At 45.2% G+C, this 20159-nt stretch overlaps 1 protein-coding gene across 1 annotated transcript in view; it reads left to right on the forward strand.

Annotated features, from left to right (window-relative positions):
* The window catches only part of abcd4 (ATP-binding cassette, sub-family D (ALD), member 4), a 47126-nt gene extending 27408 nt beyond the window's left edge, over positions 1-19718 (forward strand). The window contains exons 10-19 of the mRNA XM_084314576.1: positions 3034-3125; positions 3266-3355; positions 4193-4398; positions 9340-9431; positions 10073-10109; positions 13335-13384; positions 15379-15431; positions 16511-16587; positions 16825-16940; positions 17274-19718. Coding sequence (XP_084170702.1) covers positions 3034-3125; positions 3266-3355; positions 4193-4398; positions 9340-9431; positions 10073-10109; positions 13335-13384; positions 15379-15431; positions 16511-16587; positions 16825-16940; positions 17274-17375 — 915 coding nt within the window. The 3' untranslated portion in view covers positions 17376-19718. The remainder of the gene's footprint in view (positions 1-3033; positions 3126-3265; positions 3356-4192; positions 4399-9339; positions 9432-10072; positions 10110-13334; positions 13385-15378; positions 15432-16510; positions 16588-16824; positions 16941-17273) is intronic.
* Positions 19719-20159: the final 441 nt, after the last annotated feature.

Consider the following 20159-nt stretch of genomic DNA (forward strand, 5'->3'; position numbering starts at 1 on the left):
TGAATATAAAATGTTAAACGATACACCCACAGGTAGCACGCAGAGTCCGACAGTGGGTGACAGTGGCTCAGGAGGCAGAGCAGTCATCTGGTAATCGGAAAGGTTCCCGGTTCGATTCCCACTCCTCCCCGGGCAGCGTGTCGAATTGTCCTTGAGCAAGACATCGCTCCCGATGAGCACCTTGTATGGTCGCCTCCGCTGTCGTTGTGTGAATGGGTGAAGATTGTAAACTTTTTGAAAATTGTAAAGCTCTTTGGATAAAGGCTCTATATACAGTAAATGCACCATTTACCATTTTATTTACCATTTATCACTGTGTGTGTGTGTGTGTGTGTGTGTGTGTGTGTGTGTGTGTGTGTGTGTGTGTGTGTGTGTGTGTGTGTGTGTGTGTGTGTGTGTGTGTGTGTGTCTACTGATAGTAGGATAATACTGTACAAGACATTCATTAGTCTATTAATAAATAACAATCAACTGTTAAATCTACCGATAGCAGGATAATACAAGTACTGTACAATACATTCATTAATAATAAAGAAGAAATACATAAATACCTAAAGGAGATGGACATATTTCAGTGTATTTGTTTACAGTAGACCAGGGCCCTCATGTATCAACCTGACTTACGCACAGATATGTGCTTAAGCCGTGCGTACGACCCTTCCTAAGCAAAGTGTGGGATTTATCTATTTGAACTTGTGCTTGACTTTGTGCGTATATTTAAGCACAGGTCGGACCATGCTTAGCTGACGCCCTGTGGTAGAATATGGGGACTGCAGACGGACGGCATAGATCAGTTGCATGCATTAGTTTCAATGCGGAAATAAGCTTGACTGACGTGTTCTGTATGACCCCCGTAATTCATTATAGTTCATTGTGAAATAGCGATATTAGTGTAATTATTGTCAAACCCTAAATAGCATGTGGAATAGGTATTTCTCTCCGAATGAATGCAGGTTTATATATATAGCGTTATCGGGTGCACTGACTGCGCTCGCAGGAACTGTTTTCAGAGATAGCATCAGATAGGGATGAATGAATGAATGCGGGGCAGTCTAATTGCAGAGAGAACATAATATTAACTAGAGTCCACTACCCGAGACACCTCCTTCATTTGTACCGCAATTTGGGACCCAAATTGGAGCTATAAGCTTAAAAGCTTTTCCGTGCTTATTTGAGAAGGTCCAGCTGCAGAGCCGGAGAGACAGACAGCAGAGAGACAGACAGACAGACATACAGATAGACACTGTTCCACAGTGTGTGTGTGTGTGACCACTAGTCTCCTAGTAGAGACCCCCCCCCCCTCTGGACCACCTCCCAGTAGAGACCCCCCTCCCCCTCTGGACCACCTCCTAGTAGAGACAAGTTTTCTGAAATTTATGTTTATATATGCAAATGAGGCACTTCCCCATTAAATATGTGGACATTTATGGATGCAATAAGGCTAAATGAAGTCAAATAAACAACTAAATGTGTGTTATTGACGTTTTATTGTCACTAGTTTCATAGAAGACATGTTTAGGAAGCAAAATATAACAATCTCAAAATCAACAAAAAAAGTATATTTGCCTATTCACCTGCAGTGTCTCGCCTTAATCCTCATCTTCGTCTTCTTCCTAGAGAAGTCTCTACTAGGAGGTGGTCCAGAGGGGGGGGGGGGGGCTGAGTCTCTACTATTAGACTAGTAGTCACACACACGCACGCACACACACACACACACACACACACACACACTGTGGAACAGTGTCTGTCTGTCTGTCTGTCTGTCTCTCTGCTCAGTCTGCTGTCTGTCTCTCTGCTGTCTCTCTCAAAATAGTATAAGTGCTATCTTGGCCCTGAGAGTTGCTCTCCGGCTCTGCAGCTGGACCCTTCTCAAATCAGCACGAAAAAAGCTATAAGCTTATAAAACTATTTAATATGCTAAACTTCGTTTTAAATTCTTTAATTCACTTTTGTTTATTTCATAAAGATTTTCCCGACATAATGCTACCTGCCCCGACCAGATCCGTGACTCTGTTGCGATACAGATGAATTATCTACTCAGAAAGCTTATAAAACGATTTAATATGCTAAACTTTGTTTTTAAATTCTTTAATTCACTTTTGTTTATTTCATAAAGATTTTCCCGACATAATGCTACCTGCCCCGACCAGATCCGTGACTCTGTTGCGATACAGATGAATTATCTACTCAGAATAGTATTATAAAGTGGCTATCTTTTATGCTGTAGATCACTGCTGGTATGTGCGTGCAGAACCTTTATTTCAGCGGGGACTGTAGTATTTATTTGACGTTACTGTACAATATATGTGTATTAAAAGACGGAGCTGTCTTTTATTGTATTATAATAATTATTAATATTAAAAATAAATTAAGAAAGGCATTCTTATTCCAGCGTGCATTAATGACACTAACGGGCAACGGCAAAACAGTGGTTAATGGTCTTTATTAGTGTTTGTGGTGTCCAGGCAGCAATGGTCTTTTAGGAAGTTAATAGATATAATATCCGACAGTGTACAACACCCTCGGCTTAGTCCACTTTTCCACATTTCATGGGGGTGGTCCATTACCGTATATGGTTAATCGGGGCGGTTCTGGTATGCAAATACGTGAAAGTGTGCACGAGCCGCGGCGTAGGACCACGGTGATATTTATCATGACAGGTGTGCGTAGGACCTGTGTACGCACGTGTGATGAATCCCGTTTCTTTTGTGCGTGCACACATTCTAAGATCTGTGCTTAAGTATGGAAATAGAACATTTTCTACGTCACGTTGATGAATGAGGGCCCAGGCCTCTGTCTGTGTCTTACTGGTTGTCCCTTTTGTTGTGGCAGAAAGTGACGTCTTTATCAGCCAACACTGATGAGGGTCCATTTCTCCCTGTCTATCAGATTTTAGAAGCCTGGGCAATATTTTTAAAATGTTGGAATTCAGTGTCACTTTCTCTCTCTCACTACCCCCCCCCCCCTCTCCTCTTTCACTAACTCTTTCTCTTCTTTCCTGTGTCTTTGTGTTTCTCTCCATCTCTCCGCCAGAATGCCTTTGTGTGTATCTACCTGATCAACGGCTTCAGTCAGCTCATAGACCTGTCCACCACTCTGTCAGACGTGGCAGGATACACCCACAGGTACAGTAGCACCTGAGTCCTGTCACTCTGCTGTGTGTGTGTGTGTGTGTGTGGTGTGTGGTGTGTGTGTGTGTGTGACAACGCTTCTTGGTGATGAATGTGGTCCCGCCTCCTTCTTCTTCTTCGTTGGTTCCCGTCAGGATCGGGGAGCTGAGGGAGGTGATGGATGACGTCTTGAGGAGGCAGTGTGACTACGACCCGGCCTCGGGAGACACCTACGACTTCGACAGGTGGGGGAGGTTCTGGACTCTCTGTGAAGTCTGTGTTGTCACTCTCGGGAGGATCTCATACGGGATTTGACAAATCAGTGAAACGGCAATGCGGCATAGAAGCAGACATTTCACCTGGAGCACAAGAGATGTTATTCGAAGCCCGAGTCCATTTTAGAAAATCCTTTACTAGTCATTGACATCATTTCAAATGTATAGTCGATTCATATGATCTGATCTGTGAACACTCTTATAAGAAAAGGTGTGTGAGGGTGTGTGTTTAAAAACTCAACTTTAATAAGATATTAATTAATAAAATAAAAGAATACATCCACAGAGCTTTTTAGAAAGGTGCAGAATAAAAGTATTGTATTTTGTAATCATGAGTGTTCTGTTATTGAATATTTCAGCTCTTGAAATGTCATCGACATCGTAATAACATCTCAGTCAATGATGTGACTGACGTGTATTTCTCCCCCTCTCTCCCTCCCTTCCCCTCTCTCTCCCTTACCTCCCTCTCTCTTTCCCTTCCTTCCTATCCCTCTCTCTCCCCTCTCTCTCCCTTCCCTCCCTCTCTCCCTCCGCCCTCTCTCTCTTCCCTCTCTCTCTCTCTCCCCTCTCTCTCCCTTCCCTCCCTCTCTCCCTCCGCCCTCTCTCTCTCCCCTCTCTCTCTCCCTTCCTCTACCTCTATCTCTCTCCCTTCACCTCTCTCTCTCCCTTCCCTCCCCTCTCTCTCTCTCTCTCTCTCTCTCTCTCTCTCTCTCTCTCTCTTTCTCTTTCTCTCTCTCCTCTCTCTCTTCCCTTCTCTCTCTTCCCTCTCTCTCTCCCTCTCTCTCTCCCTCTCTCTCCCCCACACAGTGACCTGGATATCCACGGGGGCCCAGTGGAGACGGCCTTCATCCTGGACCGGCTGTCGTACAAGTCCCCCGACTCAGACAAGCTGTTAGTGGAGGATCTCAGTCTGACCATCAAGCAGGGCTGCCACCTGCTGGTGGTGGGGAACACGGGCACCGGGAAGACCTCCCTGCTCAGGGTGCTCAACCGCCTGTGGGAGGCGCATAGTGGTGAGAGAGCAGGGAGCAGGAGGAGGAGACACAGGAGGGAACAGAGAGAGCAGGAGGAGACACACAGGGAGGGAACAGAGAGAGAGTAGGAGGAGACACACAGAGAGGGAACAGAGAGAGTAGGAGGAGACAGGGAGGGAACAGAGCGAGTAGGAGGAGACAGGTAGGGAACAGAGAGAGCAGGAGGAGACATACAGGGAGGGGACAGAGAGAGCAGGAGGAGACACTCAGGGAGGGAACAGAGAGAGAGTAGGAGGAGACACACAGAGAGGGAACAGAGCGAGTAGGAGGAGACAGGTAGGGAACAGAGAGAGTAGGAGGAGACACACAGGGAGGGAACAGAGAGAGCAGGAGGAGACACTCGGGGAGGGAACAGAGAGAGTAGGAGGAGACACTCAGGGAGGGAACAGAGAGAGAGTAGGAGGAGACACACAGAGAGGGAACAGAGAGAGTAGGAGGAGACACACAGGGAGGGAACAGAGAGAGAGTAGGAGGAGACACACAGAGAGGGAACAGAGAGAGAGTAGGAGGAGACAGGGAGGGAACAGAGCGAGTAGGAGGAGACAGGTAGGGAACAGAGAGAGTAGGAGGAGACACACAGGGAGGGAACAGAGAGAGTAGGAGGAGACACACAGGGAGGGAACAGAGAGAGTAGGAGGAGACACTCAGGGAGGGAACAGAGAGAGCAGGAGGAGACACACAGGGAGGGGACAGAGAGTAGGAGGAGACACACAGGGAGGGAACAGAGAGAGCAGGAGGAGACACACAGGGAGGGGACAGAGAGAGCAGGAGGAGACACTCAGGGAGGGAACAGAGAGAGCAGGAGGAGACACACAGGGAGGGGACAGAGAGAGCAGGAGGAGACACTCAGGGAGGGAACAGAGAGAGCAGGAGGAGACACACAGGGAGGGGACAGAGAGAGTAGGAGGAGACACACAGGGAGGGAACAGAGAGTAGGAGGAGACACACAGGGAGGGAACAGAGAGAGTAGGAGGAGACACACAGGGAGGGAACAGAGAGAGCAGGAGGAGACACACAGGGAGGGGACAGAGAGAGCAGGAGGAGACACTCAGGGAGGGAACAGAGAGAGCAGGAGGAGACACACAGGGAGGGAACAGAGAGAGTAGGAGGAGACACACAGGGAGGGAACAGAGAGAGCAGGAGGAGACACACAGGGAGGGAACAGAGAGAGTAGGAGGAGACACTCAGGGAGGGAACAGAGAGAGCAGGAGGAGACACACAGGGAGGGGACAGAGAGAGCAGGAGGAGACACTCAGGGAGGGAACAGAGAGAGCAGGAGGAGACACGTGAATACCAAACCAAGCCGCATTTCTCGGAGACGCTCTCTGATTGGCACTGACTGACGCTAGGGTGACCAGGTCAAAATGGCTCAGTCGCAGGACAGCAGCACTGCTTTTGCGGGACAATGCGGGACACGTAGGGGGGGGGGGGGGGGGGGGGGGGGGGGAGTGGCAAAAAAAGTATTTAATTTTTTTTTTATTGCTAATTAAAATTAAAGAAATGTATTTATTATTTAAATGCCTTTATATCATATTCGACGCAGACGGTAGGCTATATATAGCTCATTTTGTTATTAATCTTATTAAACTCACCTCCGGTTTTGGGGATATTAGCCTCCGGATTCTATTGCCCCCTTCCCTCTGGACAGTGTCCCGGCGATACTCCCCGTGTATTCTGTTATTATAACAAACCGACCCTCTGATTCAGTTCTCAATAATAGCCGGGCCAGACTTGCTGAAGAGGCGCTCCTCTGAACAACTATACGTGACGTCCCCCTCTCCTCCAGTTTGGGGATCATCTGAAACGGATCTCAGCCACGTATACTGCTTGTCCCAGTCTCTGTTATATGAGCAGTCTCTTTTTTTTGCCTCCATTTCCTTGTTTTTCTTATCTAGCTAAACAACTTGTATCAGTAATATTGGCGGTCTTTCTTCTGACTACTCGAGTGACTGACGTCACACATACAGCTACCCTGGCCTCGCTCGGACAGGTGACAGACAGCGCGACTCGCGAGACTCGAGTGAGCTGCTCCGCTCTGCAGCCTCGGCTGGAGATGCATCCAGCTGCAGGACCACAGCACCCACAATTCAGCCATTGGGTGGGACGGTCACGTGACCCAAATCAGCCAATGGGAGCGAGGGTCTGGAGAGTGTGGGTCCGCAAAGTGTCGCGGTCCTGAGTGTGTCGGTGCTGTGGTCCTGCAGCTGGATACTATTGCTCGGCTGCGCAATACATTGGTTTGTGACGTCGCCCGATTTTTTTATTTTAAATATAAGAGGGTATTGGAACGAGGCATTCAATTAACAACATTTAAAAAAAAATTTTAATAATAATCTTTGAAAGATAATTTTTTTATTTTATTTTTTATTTTTTTATCTTTGAATTGCGGGACATTGTTTTGTTGTAGCGGGACGCGGGACAAACGTCCCAATATCGGGACTGTCCTGCGAATCGTGGGACAGGTGGGCACCCTAACTGACGCTCTCTGATTGGCCACTAACGCGTTTGCCCAATCCGTGACGAGCTGTGTCTTTGCATATTTCCTCGTCAAACAGCCTGCAAACTACCTGGCGTTCTATCGCCATGCTCTAAGACAAACTCTAACCTTAACCAACTTCGAAAGAGTGCCTAAGCTTAACCATCGAAAGAACTTGCCGTCACGCTCTAAGACAAACTCTAACCTTAACCAACTTCGAAGAGTGCCTAAGCTTAACCAGTGTAGAAACGGGCGTCGGCCAATCAGAGAGCGTCTCCGAGAAATGCGGCTTGGTTTGGTATTCACGCGGAGGAGACACACAGAGAGGGAACAGAGAGAGTAGGAGGAGACAGGGAGGGAACAGAGAGAGTAGGAGGAGACAGGGAGGGAACAGAGAGAGCAGGAGGAGACACACAGGGAGGGAACAGAGAGAGTAGGAGGAGACAGGGAGGGAACAGAGAGAGTAGGAGGAGACAGGGAGGGAACAGAGAGAGCAGGAGGAGACACACAGAGAGGGAACAGAGAGAGTAGGAGGAGACAGGGAGGGAACAGAGAGAGCAGGAGGAGACACACAGAGAGGGAACAGAGAGAGTAGGAGGAGACAGGGAGGGAATAGAGAGAGTAGGAGGAGACACACAGGGAGGGAACAGAGAGAGCAGGAGGAGACAGGGAGGGAATAGAGAGAGTAGGAGGAGACACACAGGGAGGGAACAGAGAGAGTAGGAGGAGACAGGGAGGGAACAGAGAGAGTAGGAGGAGACACACAGGGAGGGAACAGAGAGAGTAGGAGGAGACACACAGGGAGGGAACAGAGAGAGTAGGAGGAGACACAGGGAGGGAACAGAGAGAGTAGGAGGAGACAGGGAGGGAACAGAGAGAGTAGGAGGAGACAGGGAGGGAACAGAGAGAGTAGGAGGAGACAGGGAGGGAATAGAGAGAGCAGGAGGAGACACACAGAGAGGGAACAGAGAGAGTAGGAGGAGACAGGGAGGGAATAGAGAGAGTAGGAGGAGACACACAGGGAGGGAACAGAGAGAGTAGGAGGAGACACACAGGGAGGGAACAGAGAGAGTAGGAGGAGACAGGGAGGGAATAGAGAGAGTAGGAGGAGACAGGGAGGGAACAGAGCGAGTAGGAGGAGACACACAGAGAGGGAACAGAGAGAGCAGGAGGAGACAGGGAGGGAACAGAGAGAGTAGGAGGAGACACACAGGGAGGGAACAGAGAGAGTAGGAGGAGACAGGGAGGGAACAGAGAGAGTAGGAGGAGACAGGGAGGGAACAGAGAGAGTAGGAGGAGACACACAGAGAGGGAACAGAGAGAGCAGGAGGAGACAGGGAGGGAACAGAGAGAGTAGGAGGAGACACACAGGGAGGGAACAGAGAGAGTAGGAGGAGACAGGGAGGGAACAGAGAGAGTAGGAGGAGACACACAGGGAGGGAACAGAGAGAGTAGGAGGAGACACACAGGGAGGGAACAGAGAGAGTAGGATGAGACACACAGGGAGGGAACAGAGAGAGTAGGAGGAGACACACAGGGAGGGAACAGAGAGAGTAGGAGGAGACAGGGAGGGAACAGAGAGAGTAGGAGGAGACACACAGGGAGGGAACAGAGAGAGTAGGAGGAGACAGGGAGGGAACAGAGAGAGTAGGAGGAGACAGGGAGGGAACAGAGAGAGTAGGAGGAGACAGGGAGGGAACAGAGAGAGTAGGAGGAGACAGGGAGGGAACAGAGAGAGTAGGAGGAGACAGGGAGGGAACAGAGAGAGTAGGAGGAGACAGGGAGGGAACAGAGAGAGAGTAGGAGGAGACAGGGAGGGAACAGAGAGAGCAGGAGGAGACACACAGAGAGAGTAGGAGGAGACACACAGAGAGAGTAGGAGGAGACACACAGGAGGGAACAGAGAGAGTAGGAGGAGACAGAGAGGGAACAGAGAGAGTAGGAGGAGACACACAGAGAGGGAACAGAGAGAGTAGGAGGAGACACACAGAGAGGGAACAGAGAGAGCAGGAGGAGACACTCCGCTAGATCCCATCGCCCAGAAGGACATTAAGATTGAGATCATCACTTCTTTTAGGCACGTTACAAGGCCTTAGCTGATCATAACTAATTCACCTAATGAGTCCTGTAGAGATAACCTGACCAAAGTCCTTGTAAACATTGATCTTAACCCTTTCACTTAAAAGGGTTCATACTTTGTCGTGTCGCAGTGAAAGGGTTAGCCCTTTGGTAGTGTGGTAATGAAAGGGTTAATAAAGAGTGAAGACCGTGTACAGGGCCTTTTTTATTCCAAAGCACTGAATTCTTGAATTTAGACTTCAAAAGAATGGAAAGACCCGTGGTGTTGAAAAGCTTTACGGACGTCGAATAAGTGAGAGAGAGAGATGATGGCAGGGTGACTTGTGATTCCTGCTAAACAACATCCATACCGTTCTCTTCTTCAGGTTTCGTTCAGATGGTCACGTGCTTCGGCCCCAGAGGGATCCTCTTCCTCCCCCAGAAGCCCTACCTGACGGACGGAACACTCCGCGAGCAGGTAGCCTTCCGCACAACAAAGTAGTTCTTCCATAGAAGTAGTTTACCCTACTGTAGTTTACTTACTGTGTCGAGGCTTTCACATTTTCCAAAAACGCAAATAAGAGCACTTGAGTAAAGCTTAAAAAAATATAATTATTGGCGGCACGGTGGTGTAGGGGTTAACACTGTCACCTCACAGCTAGAAGGTTCTGGGTTTGATTCCCGCTTGGGGACCAGGTTGCTGCGTTGCCAGGTACCCAGGTGGGGTGGGGGGGGGGGGGGGGGGGGGGGGGGTGTATCTCCGGGCCTTTCTGTGTGGAGTTTACATGTTCTCCCCGTGCTCGCAAGGGTTACCCCTCCCGATAAGATAAACCCAATGGAAAAACATGCACAACAGATTGCTAACGCTGTCGCGTCCCTGACGAAGACGGACAGGAGCACTTGGATTGGTCCCCGGGCGCGGTGCTCGCCACAGCCCTTGTCTGCTCCCGGCTGCCCTTGGGGGGAAGGACGACGGGATGGGAGGTGCAGAGAACATTTAGTCAGCGACTCAGTGCATGTGTGTGTGTTCCTGTGGGTTGCCCATTGCATGTGTGTGTGTGTGTATTAATCTGATGACAAATAAGACTTATACTTAACTCTGTTGTTTCTTTCCAACAGGTGATTTATCCATTGAAGGATATTTACCCTGTATCAGGTAAGAGGTGCAGTGGCTCACTGGGAATGCACTTTATAATAATGATACCAGTCTAATGGTCCCACAGGCCTTATAAGATAAGATATTCCTTTATTGATTCCCTTGGGGAAATTCAGGCATCATAGCAGCATGGGGGATGGGGGGTACAGGTAGTAAAAACAACACAAGCAGTGTAAACAAATAAGTCAATATAATTTACTATCTAACTAACTGAAAAAATACAGTATTCACAGTGTCACATAAGGTGCAGTATGCATAAGTTAGTGTTATAATTTACTATCTAACTAACTGAAATATACAGTATTCACAGTATCACAGTATTCACATAAGGTGCAGTATTCACATAAGGTGCAGTATGCATACGGTAGTGTTATTGTCCTCCTTGGGTTCCTATTAGTTCTAGTTGGATGTCTGTTGTGGAGCCTGATGGCCGCTGGTATGAAGGACTGTCCGAGGCGGTTAGTTGTGTGTCGGGGGGGGGGGGGGTATGAGTCTGTGGCTGAATGTGCTTCTCATCTTGACTAGCTCGTCGTAGAGGGGGTGGGAGGGATTCTCCAGGATGGCAGCCAACTTCCTTCTCATCCCACTCTCTGCCATCACGTCTAGTCTGACCAGCTCGACTCCCACCACGGAGCTAGGCTTCCACACCAGCTTGTTTAGCTTGTTGGTGTCCCTCGAGTTGGTGTAGCCCCCCCAGCATGCCACAGCATAGAAGAGGACGCTGGCCACTACAGACTGGTAAAATTACTGCAGCAGTCTATTGCAAACATTGAAGGACCTGAGTCTCCTCAGGAAGAACAGCCTGCTCTGTCCCTTACTGTAGAGGGCCTCTGTGTTGTCTGACCAGTCCAGTTTATTGTTCAGGTGTACCCCAAGGAACTTATATGTCTCCACCTCCTCCCCTCGGATGGTGATGGGAATCGGGGGGGGGGCCTCTTATTGCCCCTCCGGAAGTCCACCACCAGCTCCTTGGTCTTACTGGTGTTGAGTTGGAGGTGGTTGCTGTCGCTCCACCCCACAAAGCTCTCCACCAGGGCTCTATACTCCTCCTCATCATCGTTGGTGATGTAGCTTACGATGGAGGAGTCGTCAGAGAACTTCTGCAGGGTTGCACCCACTTGAGTTGTGACAGAAGTCTGAGGTATAGAGGGTGAAGAGGAAGGGTGACCGCACAGTTCCTTGGGGGGGGGCACCGGTGTTGCTCACCAGTACGTCAGACTGACTGTCCTTTAGTCTGACATACTGCGGTCTCTCAGTGAGGTAGTCCTTGATCCAGGCCACCAAGCCGTGCTCCAGCTGCATCACAGAGAGCTTCTCCGCTAGCAGTGACGGCTGGATGGTGTTGAAGGCACTGGAGAAATCAAAGAACATAATCCTCACTGAGCTGCGCGGCTTCTCCAGGTGTGCATACCGATGTTTGCCTGGTATGCAAACTGCAGGGGGTCGAGGGAGTCACACACCAGGGGCTTGAGGTGTTGCAGGACCAGTCTCTCGAACGTCTTCATGATGTGTGACGTCAGAGCGACTGGCCTGTAGTCGTTGAGGGTGCTGGGTCGTCCCTTCTTGGGCACCGGGACGATGCAGGAGGTCTTCCAGAGCTTATTCATGAAGTGTGTTTGAATAGTAGTGATGCTCTGGGTTTGATGTTTGGCTCATGCATATGGATCATTGTTTTTTATCAGTGGCACAGGTTTCCCAGAAGCACCAGCTGTACAATCTCACATGAGAGATAAAGTTTACATCTAATGATGATTTACAGTAACAATGGCTACTGGTCATTGAAAGCAACAGACTTCGATCATTTCAATATGGAATGCAGAGATAATGTTCCAAGGCATTTTCACTTGAAAGGGTTAAAGGGATATTTTACTTTAGTAGAACTTACTTTCCGCAGTCCTACCTCCATCTAAAGTAATCTACTGTACATAGTAAACTAGTCACCACTGCTGTCAACACCATCATTCCTCCCAGATGTCAGGCTCCTCATTCACTGCCATTAATTTTGGGGACCATGTCTAAATTATAATATGTCTGAAGTATAAACAAACTATACAGCAATATTATTCTGTGTAATATATTTTTCTGTGTCTAAGGTACTTGTTTTTTTTAAGTAATGTTGTCATTTTCAAATGATCAGGAACTATTTCTCACTTAAGGTGTAGTTTGACCAAGTGTCAACTTTTCACAGACTGTTTAGAATCTTTATTTCATAAAGGCATCACGTAACCATGGTAACCACTCTCCAAATATTCCATGCAAGGCAAAGATACACAGCACACTCAAAACCTGCTTTTATTTTTCAAAAGTAATACATATTTGACTCAGAATTGTGTTTTATTAAAACCTGCACAGCAGTAGTATGTTTATACTTCAGAAGTATGATATTTAGACGTGGTCCCCAAAATGAATGGAAGTGAATGAGGAGCCTGCCACCTGGGAGGAATGGTGGCGTTGACAGCGAACAACAGGGGCAGCAGTGGTCATTAGCTTTACTTGTAGGTGACTTTAGATAGAGGTAAGACTGAGACGAGTTCTACTAAAGTGAAATAAGCAACATTCTAAAGTTAAATGTGCTAGAGGTGACATCACTAGATGTCACACTAGAGTAGCAGCATGTAATTTATCCAATCAGGTGCATTCCATGTGGGGATGCATGCATGCAAAATGTAAACAACATTATTTTTGGACCGGCAAAACATTTTAAATTATAAATTTATTAATCAATCATTTGGGAGGGGGGGGGGGGCAATACTTTTATTCTGTACCTTTCTAAAATCTCTGTGGATGTATATTTTTTTATTAAATTTGTTATGATTACTCTACATACAAATGTTATCAAATGCACCTTTTTTAATGCAAAAAATTACAAAATACTTTCATTGCACTTTTTATTCAGGCACACATCAAAAGCCTTCATTACAGTGTCTGTTTAAGTGCTAAGATGACCTTGGGGCCATTGATGGACAAACATAAAATGGTGCCAAAATGTGTTTCTTTGGGAAACTGGGGCCTGGATGTTAAATGATATGTGTGTTAACCCTTTCACTAACCGTCTGTAGTGTGGTAGTGAAAGGGTTAACCTTCTGTAGTGTGGTAGTGAAAGGGTTAACCCTTTGTCGTGTGGCAGCGAAAGGGTTAACCCTTTGGTAGTGTGGTAGTGAAAGGGTTAACAATAGTACTGTACTACTGGAAGAGCTGCTACTGACCATTAATTGACCCGTCTAGGGTCGGTGGATGATGAGAGAATCATACAATGCCTGGAACTCGCAGGAGTGGTGAGTAAATGTGTTGAATATTGCTTCTATTATAAATATATTGCAAAAAATAATACATATGTATTAGGGCTGACCCCTATTAGTCGATTAGTCGACTAATCGGTCGAAATGAGCCGTAGTCGACTGGCCAACCTCTTAGTCGAATATAACATTAAAAAAAAAAAAAATATTAAAAAATAAATAAAAAAAATTATCATTCTTTCCAAAAGAAAAGAGGCCTAGAAGCGTGGCTAACGCTAATGGCACGCATACCAGAGGCTAACTGCCTACGAAAACAGGCACAGAGGCACTGAAAGAGGATTTCACCCATCTAATCATGAACACACGACTAGACAAATATCAAGATGTATCCATCAGTGGACCAATTTCATGCTTTTGCAGAGAACAAGAAGCCTTCAGTCGACTCCTTCAGACATTAAGCACCCCCACAGCCCAAATGGAATGATAACAAATTTAAAAGAAATTTAAAAGAAATATTAAAAATATTACCGGTATATATTCTATAATATATACTATCGGCAAATTTTGGCCAATCATAGTCGACCATCCAAATCATTAGTCGGGGACAGCCCTAGTATATATGTTGTACTATGTATTTATGTAGTATCTGGGACAAAGTGTTTGGAATTATTACCAGCCACTAGGCAAATGCTTATAAAACATCTCTTTGTCTTGTAAGTCTACCATCAATTGTACTAGTTAGTACTATCTTGGCATCTGGCTTAATGAGAAACGTACATTTAATACCATATATTATAGACAATCTTGCCAGTAAACTGCGGTGAAAAATGTGCTTCTTGTACAGAAACGGAACCAGCTTCCCAATGATTAGCAGAAAGAGGGCCATTCAAGCTGTCTTGGATTATGGAGATGTGATTTATAGAAATGCTGCTCTATTTACTCTTAAAGCTCTAGTCTAGACACTGCTCTCAGATGTATTACTGGCGATAGACGGAACTTGGAAAGTCAGCCATTAACTCTGTCACTGCCACACGACAGAAGGTTAACCCTTTACTATCACACAACCGACGGCGATGCTCCATCATTAGCATCAGGAGCTAATGATGCTAATAATGGAGCATCGCCGTCGGTTGTGTGATAGTAAAGGGCTAACCTTCTGTAGTGGCACAGTGAAAGGGTTAACCGGCTGTCGTGTGGCAGTGAAAGGGTTAAGGTTTAATCTTCTTGGAATGATCTTCAACTCACACTAAAAATCAATACTCGTACCATAACTGTTTTTCATTTTGATGTTTTTTTCCATCTGTTTTTGTCCTATTTATTCAATGTCTAATTATCTAAACTGATAACATTTTCCTTTATCTTTTATTTTGTGTTTTTTTTGCCTATAATCTCGACAGCTTTGGAAAGGAGGGAAACCTCAATGTCTCTTCGAGAATAAATAAAGGTTTTAAATGAAATTACTTTAACAAGTAGCCAGTTCGTCGGGTGTCAGCGTTGCCTCCGGCTTGGCCCAGCCGTCATACTAACTCAATTGGCAGCGTTAGAGGGTGGAAGTCGATGGGTGGGGATTTGGACGTTGTGGACAGCGACTCCTACAGGTCGGTTGGGGGACGCCTGCACAGCAGAGACGGGAAGTAGCGGGGGTAGTGTGAGCCTCCCACGCGTTACACCTCGCCACTGAGAGTCCGTGCTGGCAGGTGAAAAGATGTGACAGGCTGCCTCCTCGTGTACCGGAGGGGACACGTGATGCAAGGCTTCTATCCTCTCTACAACCGACCAGTGGGGGGCATAGTCGAGCAATGTTCAAGACAGAGGAGGGGACAATTGGAAACATGAAATTGGGATGGGAGAAAAATAAGGAGAAAAAGTGGATAAAAAAAAAGTTACTTTCGTTGCATACAAGTTAAATTAGTAGATGAAATTCTGAATTAACTTCTTACTGATGTGGCCAAGTGGCAAAACAAAGTCTGTTTCATGTCCTTTGGAGAAGAAAGTGTATTCTGAAGACCTGTAACATCTGTCCTCTGTTCCAGTCTGGTCTCCTGAAGAGGACAGGAGGACTGGATGAGAAAGTGGACTGGAACTGGTAAGACTATAATATATATTATATTCATACGCTGGCTTTACCCTCCATTAATTGTATATTTTACACACTTTACATGATCTTGTAATTTATTTTAAATACCTTATTTTGATGCTTGTAAAGTGTGTGGCATTGCAGATTTGTATAAGCTATATAAATAAAGCTTGATTGGTTTGTTGGTTGGTTGGTTGATTGATTGATTGCAGGTATGATGTTTTGTCTCCTGGGGAATGAATGAAAACTTTATTTAACAGATTACAGAATGGGTACAATACAGTACGGCTCAATACACACAATTGTTAAGGGGATGCAGACCAGAGAAAGACGTTTGTCTTGTTTACATCAGGGTCCCCCATTTTCAATTCATATTGACATTATGACATACACAACATACATTTATGGCATAGGGACATACAGGTATTTAGTACTGATACATTTGTGACATAAACGGTATTCAAATATACAGTACTGTTACCCATAGATCCTGACAGAGTATATACATAATGGGGAGGGGACTGTACATTAGGAGGGGGTGGGTGGGTGGGAGAGAAATATACATATGGGGGAGATGCAGCTTGATTTATTGATTGATTGCTTCTTGCAGGTATGATGTTTTGTCTCCCTGGGGAGATGCAGCTTGATTTATTGATTGATTGATTGCAGGTATCATGTTTTGTCTCCCTGGGGAGATGCAGCTTGATTTATTGATTGTTTGCAGGTATGATGTTTTGTCTCCCTGGGGAGATGCAGCTTTATTTATTGATTTATTGATTGTTTGCAGGTATGATGTTTTGTCTCCCTGGGGAGATGCAGCTTGATTTATTGATTGTTTTCAGGTATGATGTTTTGTCTCCCTGGGGAGATGCAGCTTGATTTATTGATTTATTGATTGTTTGCAGGTATGATGTTTTGTCTCCCTGGGGAGATGCAGCTTGATTTATTGATTTATTGATTGTTTGCAGGTATGATATTTTGTCTCCTGGGGAGATGCAGCTTGATTTATTGATTGATTGATTGCAGGTATGATGTCTTGTCTCCTGTGGAGATGCAGCTTGATTTATTGATTGATTGATTGATTGCAGGTATGATGTTTTGTCTCCTGGGGAGATGCAGCGGCTCTGCTTTGCTCGTCTCTTCTACCTCCAGCCCAAATACGCAGGTCTGTTCTACATCCGTCTAATTCCCTTCACACACTGTAGTAGACGACTGTATGTGTAGATGAACGTTCTCCTGATCGTGTACAACACCAGCACTGTTTTAGAGGATATGAAAACATTTAAGAGCCTTTATTTTAGATCTCTGCGTCTCCTCGCTCCCTTCAACCATTGTGTGTCGGTGTCGTTCTTGTATAATATTTGTACGGTGTTGTTGTTGTTGTTGTTGGTGTCTCCCCCAGTGTTGGACGAGGCCACCAGTGCACTAACAGAGGAGACAGAAGGCCAGCTGTACCGAGCCTGTAAACAGCAGGGGATGACCCTGGTCAGTTTAGGACACCGCAGCAGCTTAGAGAAGGTACGCTAAGCACTCGTACATACTGAACCTGGGTCAGTTCTTAAACGCACAGTAGTTCACACATTTCATTCAAAGACGTTGAAGAGCGCTATAGCTGTGAGACTAAATGTATTACTGAACATCTCTCACGACTATCTCGTTTGTCACGTCGTCCAACTTCATTGGTTACAAGCTGCGTGAGGAGGCACAGAGCGGTGCTAAAACTTGTATTTGTAACTCGTTTTTACACTTGTGGTTTTGCTTATGGGGTCTTTACTGCATGTGAAAAAGCGTTAGAAATAATGTATTTTGTCTGAATTAAGTTTGAATACTGTGTGTTTGTGTTCCTACCAGTACCATGACATCGTGTTGAAGCTGTGTGGAGAGGGGCGCTGGGAGCTCTCCAAGTTAAGAAATAGTGGCGGCAGCCTCATTATTAGAGAAGCCAGCATGTGACGCATTGTGACGGGAAGGTCGCTGGTGGAACCCCCCCAGAGCTGTTGGGAAAACATTGTCCATGGAAAATGTAAATGTTAAAGTGCCTTTGAGCAAGGCACTTAACCCTCAACTGCTCCAGTGGAGCTGCTCAGTGGCCAACAGAGTGTGGTTGCACTGAGCGGGCAGTTCCCAGGTGTGAATTTACAGTATAATGTAACCCTGCCCAGGCTATTACTGCAAATAACAATGTGTTCTGTGTCAAGATGCCTGGTTAAGTAAGGGTTAAACAGGAGGAGGGAGCTTTTGGTCTAAATGACATGACCCATCTAGTGTGTCCATGAACCAAACCAGGAGGATTGATGTAGTGTCCCCTTTTGATGCTGATATAGGATCTACTAACTAACTATTGTATTGGCAAACATTGCAAGGGGAAATACACTTTTAGAATGTCTATGTTGTCATGTTGAAATGATGTTGCAATGATGTTGCTATGTACAGAACGCATATTGCTGTTGTGTGTGAGAGGGTAAATCCTGTTTGCTTTCATTTAAAACAAGAGCTTTATTGAATTTACCTTTTTATAAATCGGCAAATAGCACATTTTCCGTATTTCAGCTGCAGTAAGTGTAAAATCAACTGATAAACCTAATATCTAAGTATTGTATCTAAGTACTGTATATCTATTGTATTAATTTACAATACCGATGTTGCAATGAAAATACCTTGTTAATTTTGACTCGTTAACCCCCTCCATGAAACGTTCTGTTTAAATAGAAACGTCAGTGAAATATTGTTTGGATCAGGGTTGTGGGAAGTGTATCTGAGCTGAACCCTGGAGCAAACAAAAATTTTGCCTGTGACCTGAATGTTAGAGGGCCCTTACCTAGAGTGCTTATCTATCCATCCAGATCGTTTCGGTGTGATTTGCCTAGTTTTGGAGAGATCTGCCGTAGAGATACCTGCCATCACTCCAATACAATGGAGCTGAACGGCACACGGTTTGTGGAGCTCAAAACGGCACAACATTTTGAAAAACTCAAAAGCAATGTCTCTGTCCAGAAATCATGATCTGGTTACAGATAATACACAAACTTTCTTGTGAGCAGTTTTATGTTGGAACTATTTTCTACCGAAGTACACCCGCCATAATTAGATTCGATTAGATTGTACTTTATTGTCATTATATTTGCATACAACAAGATTTGGGACTCAAACTTAAGGTGCAAGTAATAAAAGAAACATAAAATACTATACAGAAACATAAAATAATATACAAGAAACATAAAATACTATACAATAAGACAATGTTACAATACTGTACAATATACAAAATAACAATACACAAATAATCACAGTGGGTATTGCACTGTGGATATTGCACTTGAGGGGTAGGATGTTGCACAGTGTGGGAGGAGGTGGACGGTGAATTATTAGTGCATGTTAGAGTTAATAATGAACTGGGGTGTATTTTAGTAGAAAATAGTTCATACATGAGACATTTGTAATGCCTATTTCATGACCATACTGGAAAATTACTATGTTACAAATAATACTTCCCCATAGTTACAAAAGTAAAGGTTTTAAGGTTTTATGATCGCAACACACTAACAGAATTTCTCTTTACCTCAGGCTCTGACTGACGCTAGCTCAAGTTTGGTTGCTAGGCACAGTTGCTATAGCTGGGTGTTCTCTGATAAGTTCTCACCAGGGGCTGCTGTATAATGTTGATTTATTTCCATATTAATCTTATTTTAATGTTTACTTTGCAGCCTGGACAATTCCCCCAAACGCATTTAAACTCTACAGAGAAGTTGTCGCTACATAGAAATAACTTCCTATTCCAATACATTATTAGGACCTGATCAAAATCATATTTTAAGACTTTTTTAAAGCCAAAAATTTGGATTATTAAATGTAAGACTTTTTAATACCCTGCGGGAACCCTGTATCTGGATGGATAGATGGCACTCTGGATAAGGGGGGGAATATATATAATACAATTTTGGTTGAACTGATGCACTAACATCAGATTTCTGATCATTTGAAATGTGGACCATGTAGACTCAACCACATACTGTACAATTACATGGAACAAACATGTAATTTAGCGCTTGGGTCTACAAGGTCCTCATTTGCAGGGTGGTGTCAAATGAAGACCTTGTAGAATCAACCACTACATGTGTTTATTTCATATAATTGTGTGTGTGGTTGAGTCTCTACACGGTCCTCATTTCAAATAGAAAATCTTAAGATAAAATGTTTTTTTCTTATGTGCCTATACTGTATACTAAAATGGTGTATTATCCTTTTTTTTATAAATTTTTTTTCAATCGCTACATAAGATGTTGTTACTGCACTATGTCTCACTCATTGTTATAATAAAACACTCCATGTTCCAAAATGATTGATTAACTCATTGGACGCCACTCACGAATAAAGTCGGGTTAACTCGCCAACCCCAAGAAAAGTCAGGTTTTCTATCGTTATTTCTTTTATTCGATATTCCCATTCATAATCCATCGAGGGAGCCTGTGTTATCATTGGGAATGAGTCTGAGATCGCAAACATCCAATACCGCCGCCTTGCGGTCGGTATTGCACATCATTTGAAACTCTGTCTTGAGCAATGTTCCCTCTAAGCTGTGCGTGCGCGCACATGGCCAAACGCTCCCGTGCACATCTGAAATCTGTCGCGCACAAACGTTTGTGTAAAAAAAATAAAAGACGTTTGTTTGGATGCACGTAATTCACACGATCCAACCTATTGCGTGGCACCACAGAGACGTTTTAGTATCGCCATCTG

The sequence above is a fragment of the Notolepis coatsorum genome (assembly GCF_963971535.1).
Source record: "Notolepis coatsorum genome assembly, chromosome: 5".
Taxonomy (NCBI): Eukaryota; Metazoa; Chordata; class Actinopteri; order Aulopiformes; family Paralepididae; genus Notolepis; species Notolepis coatsorum.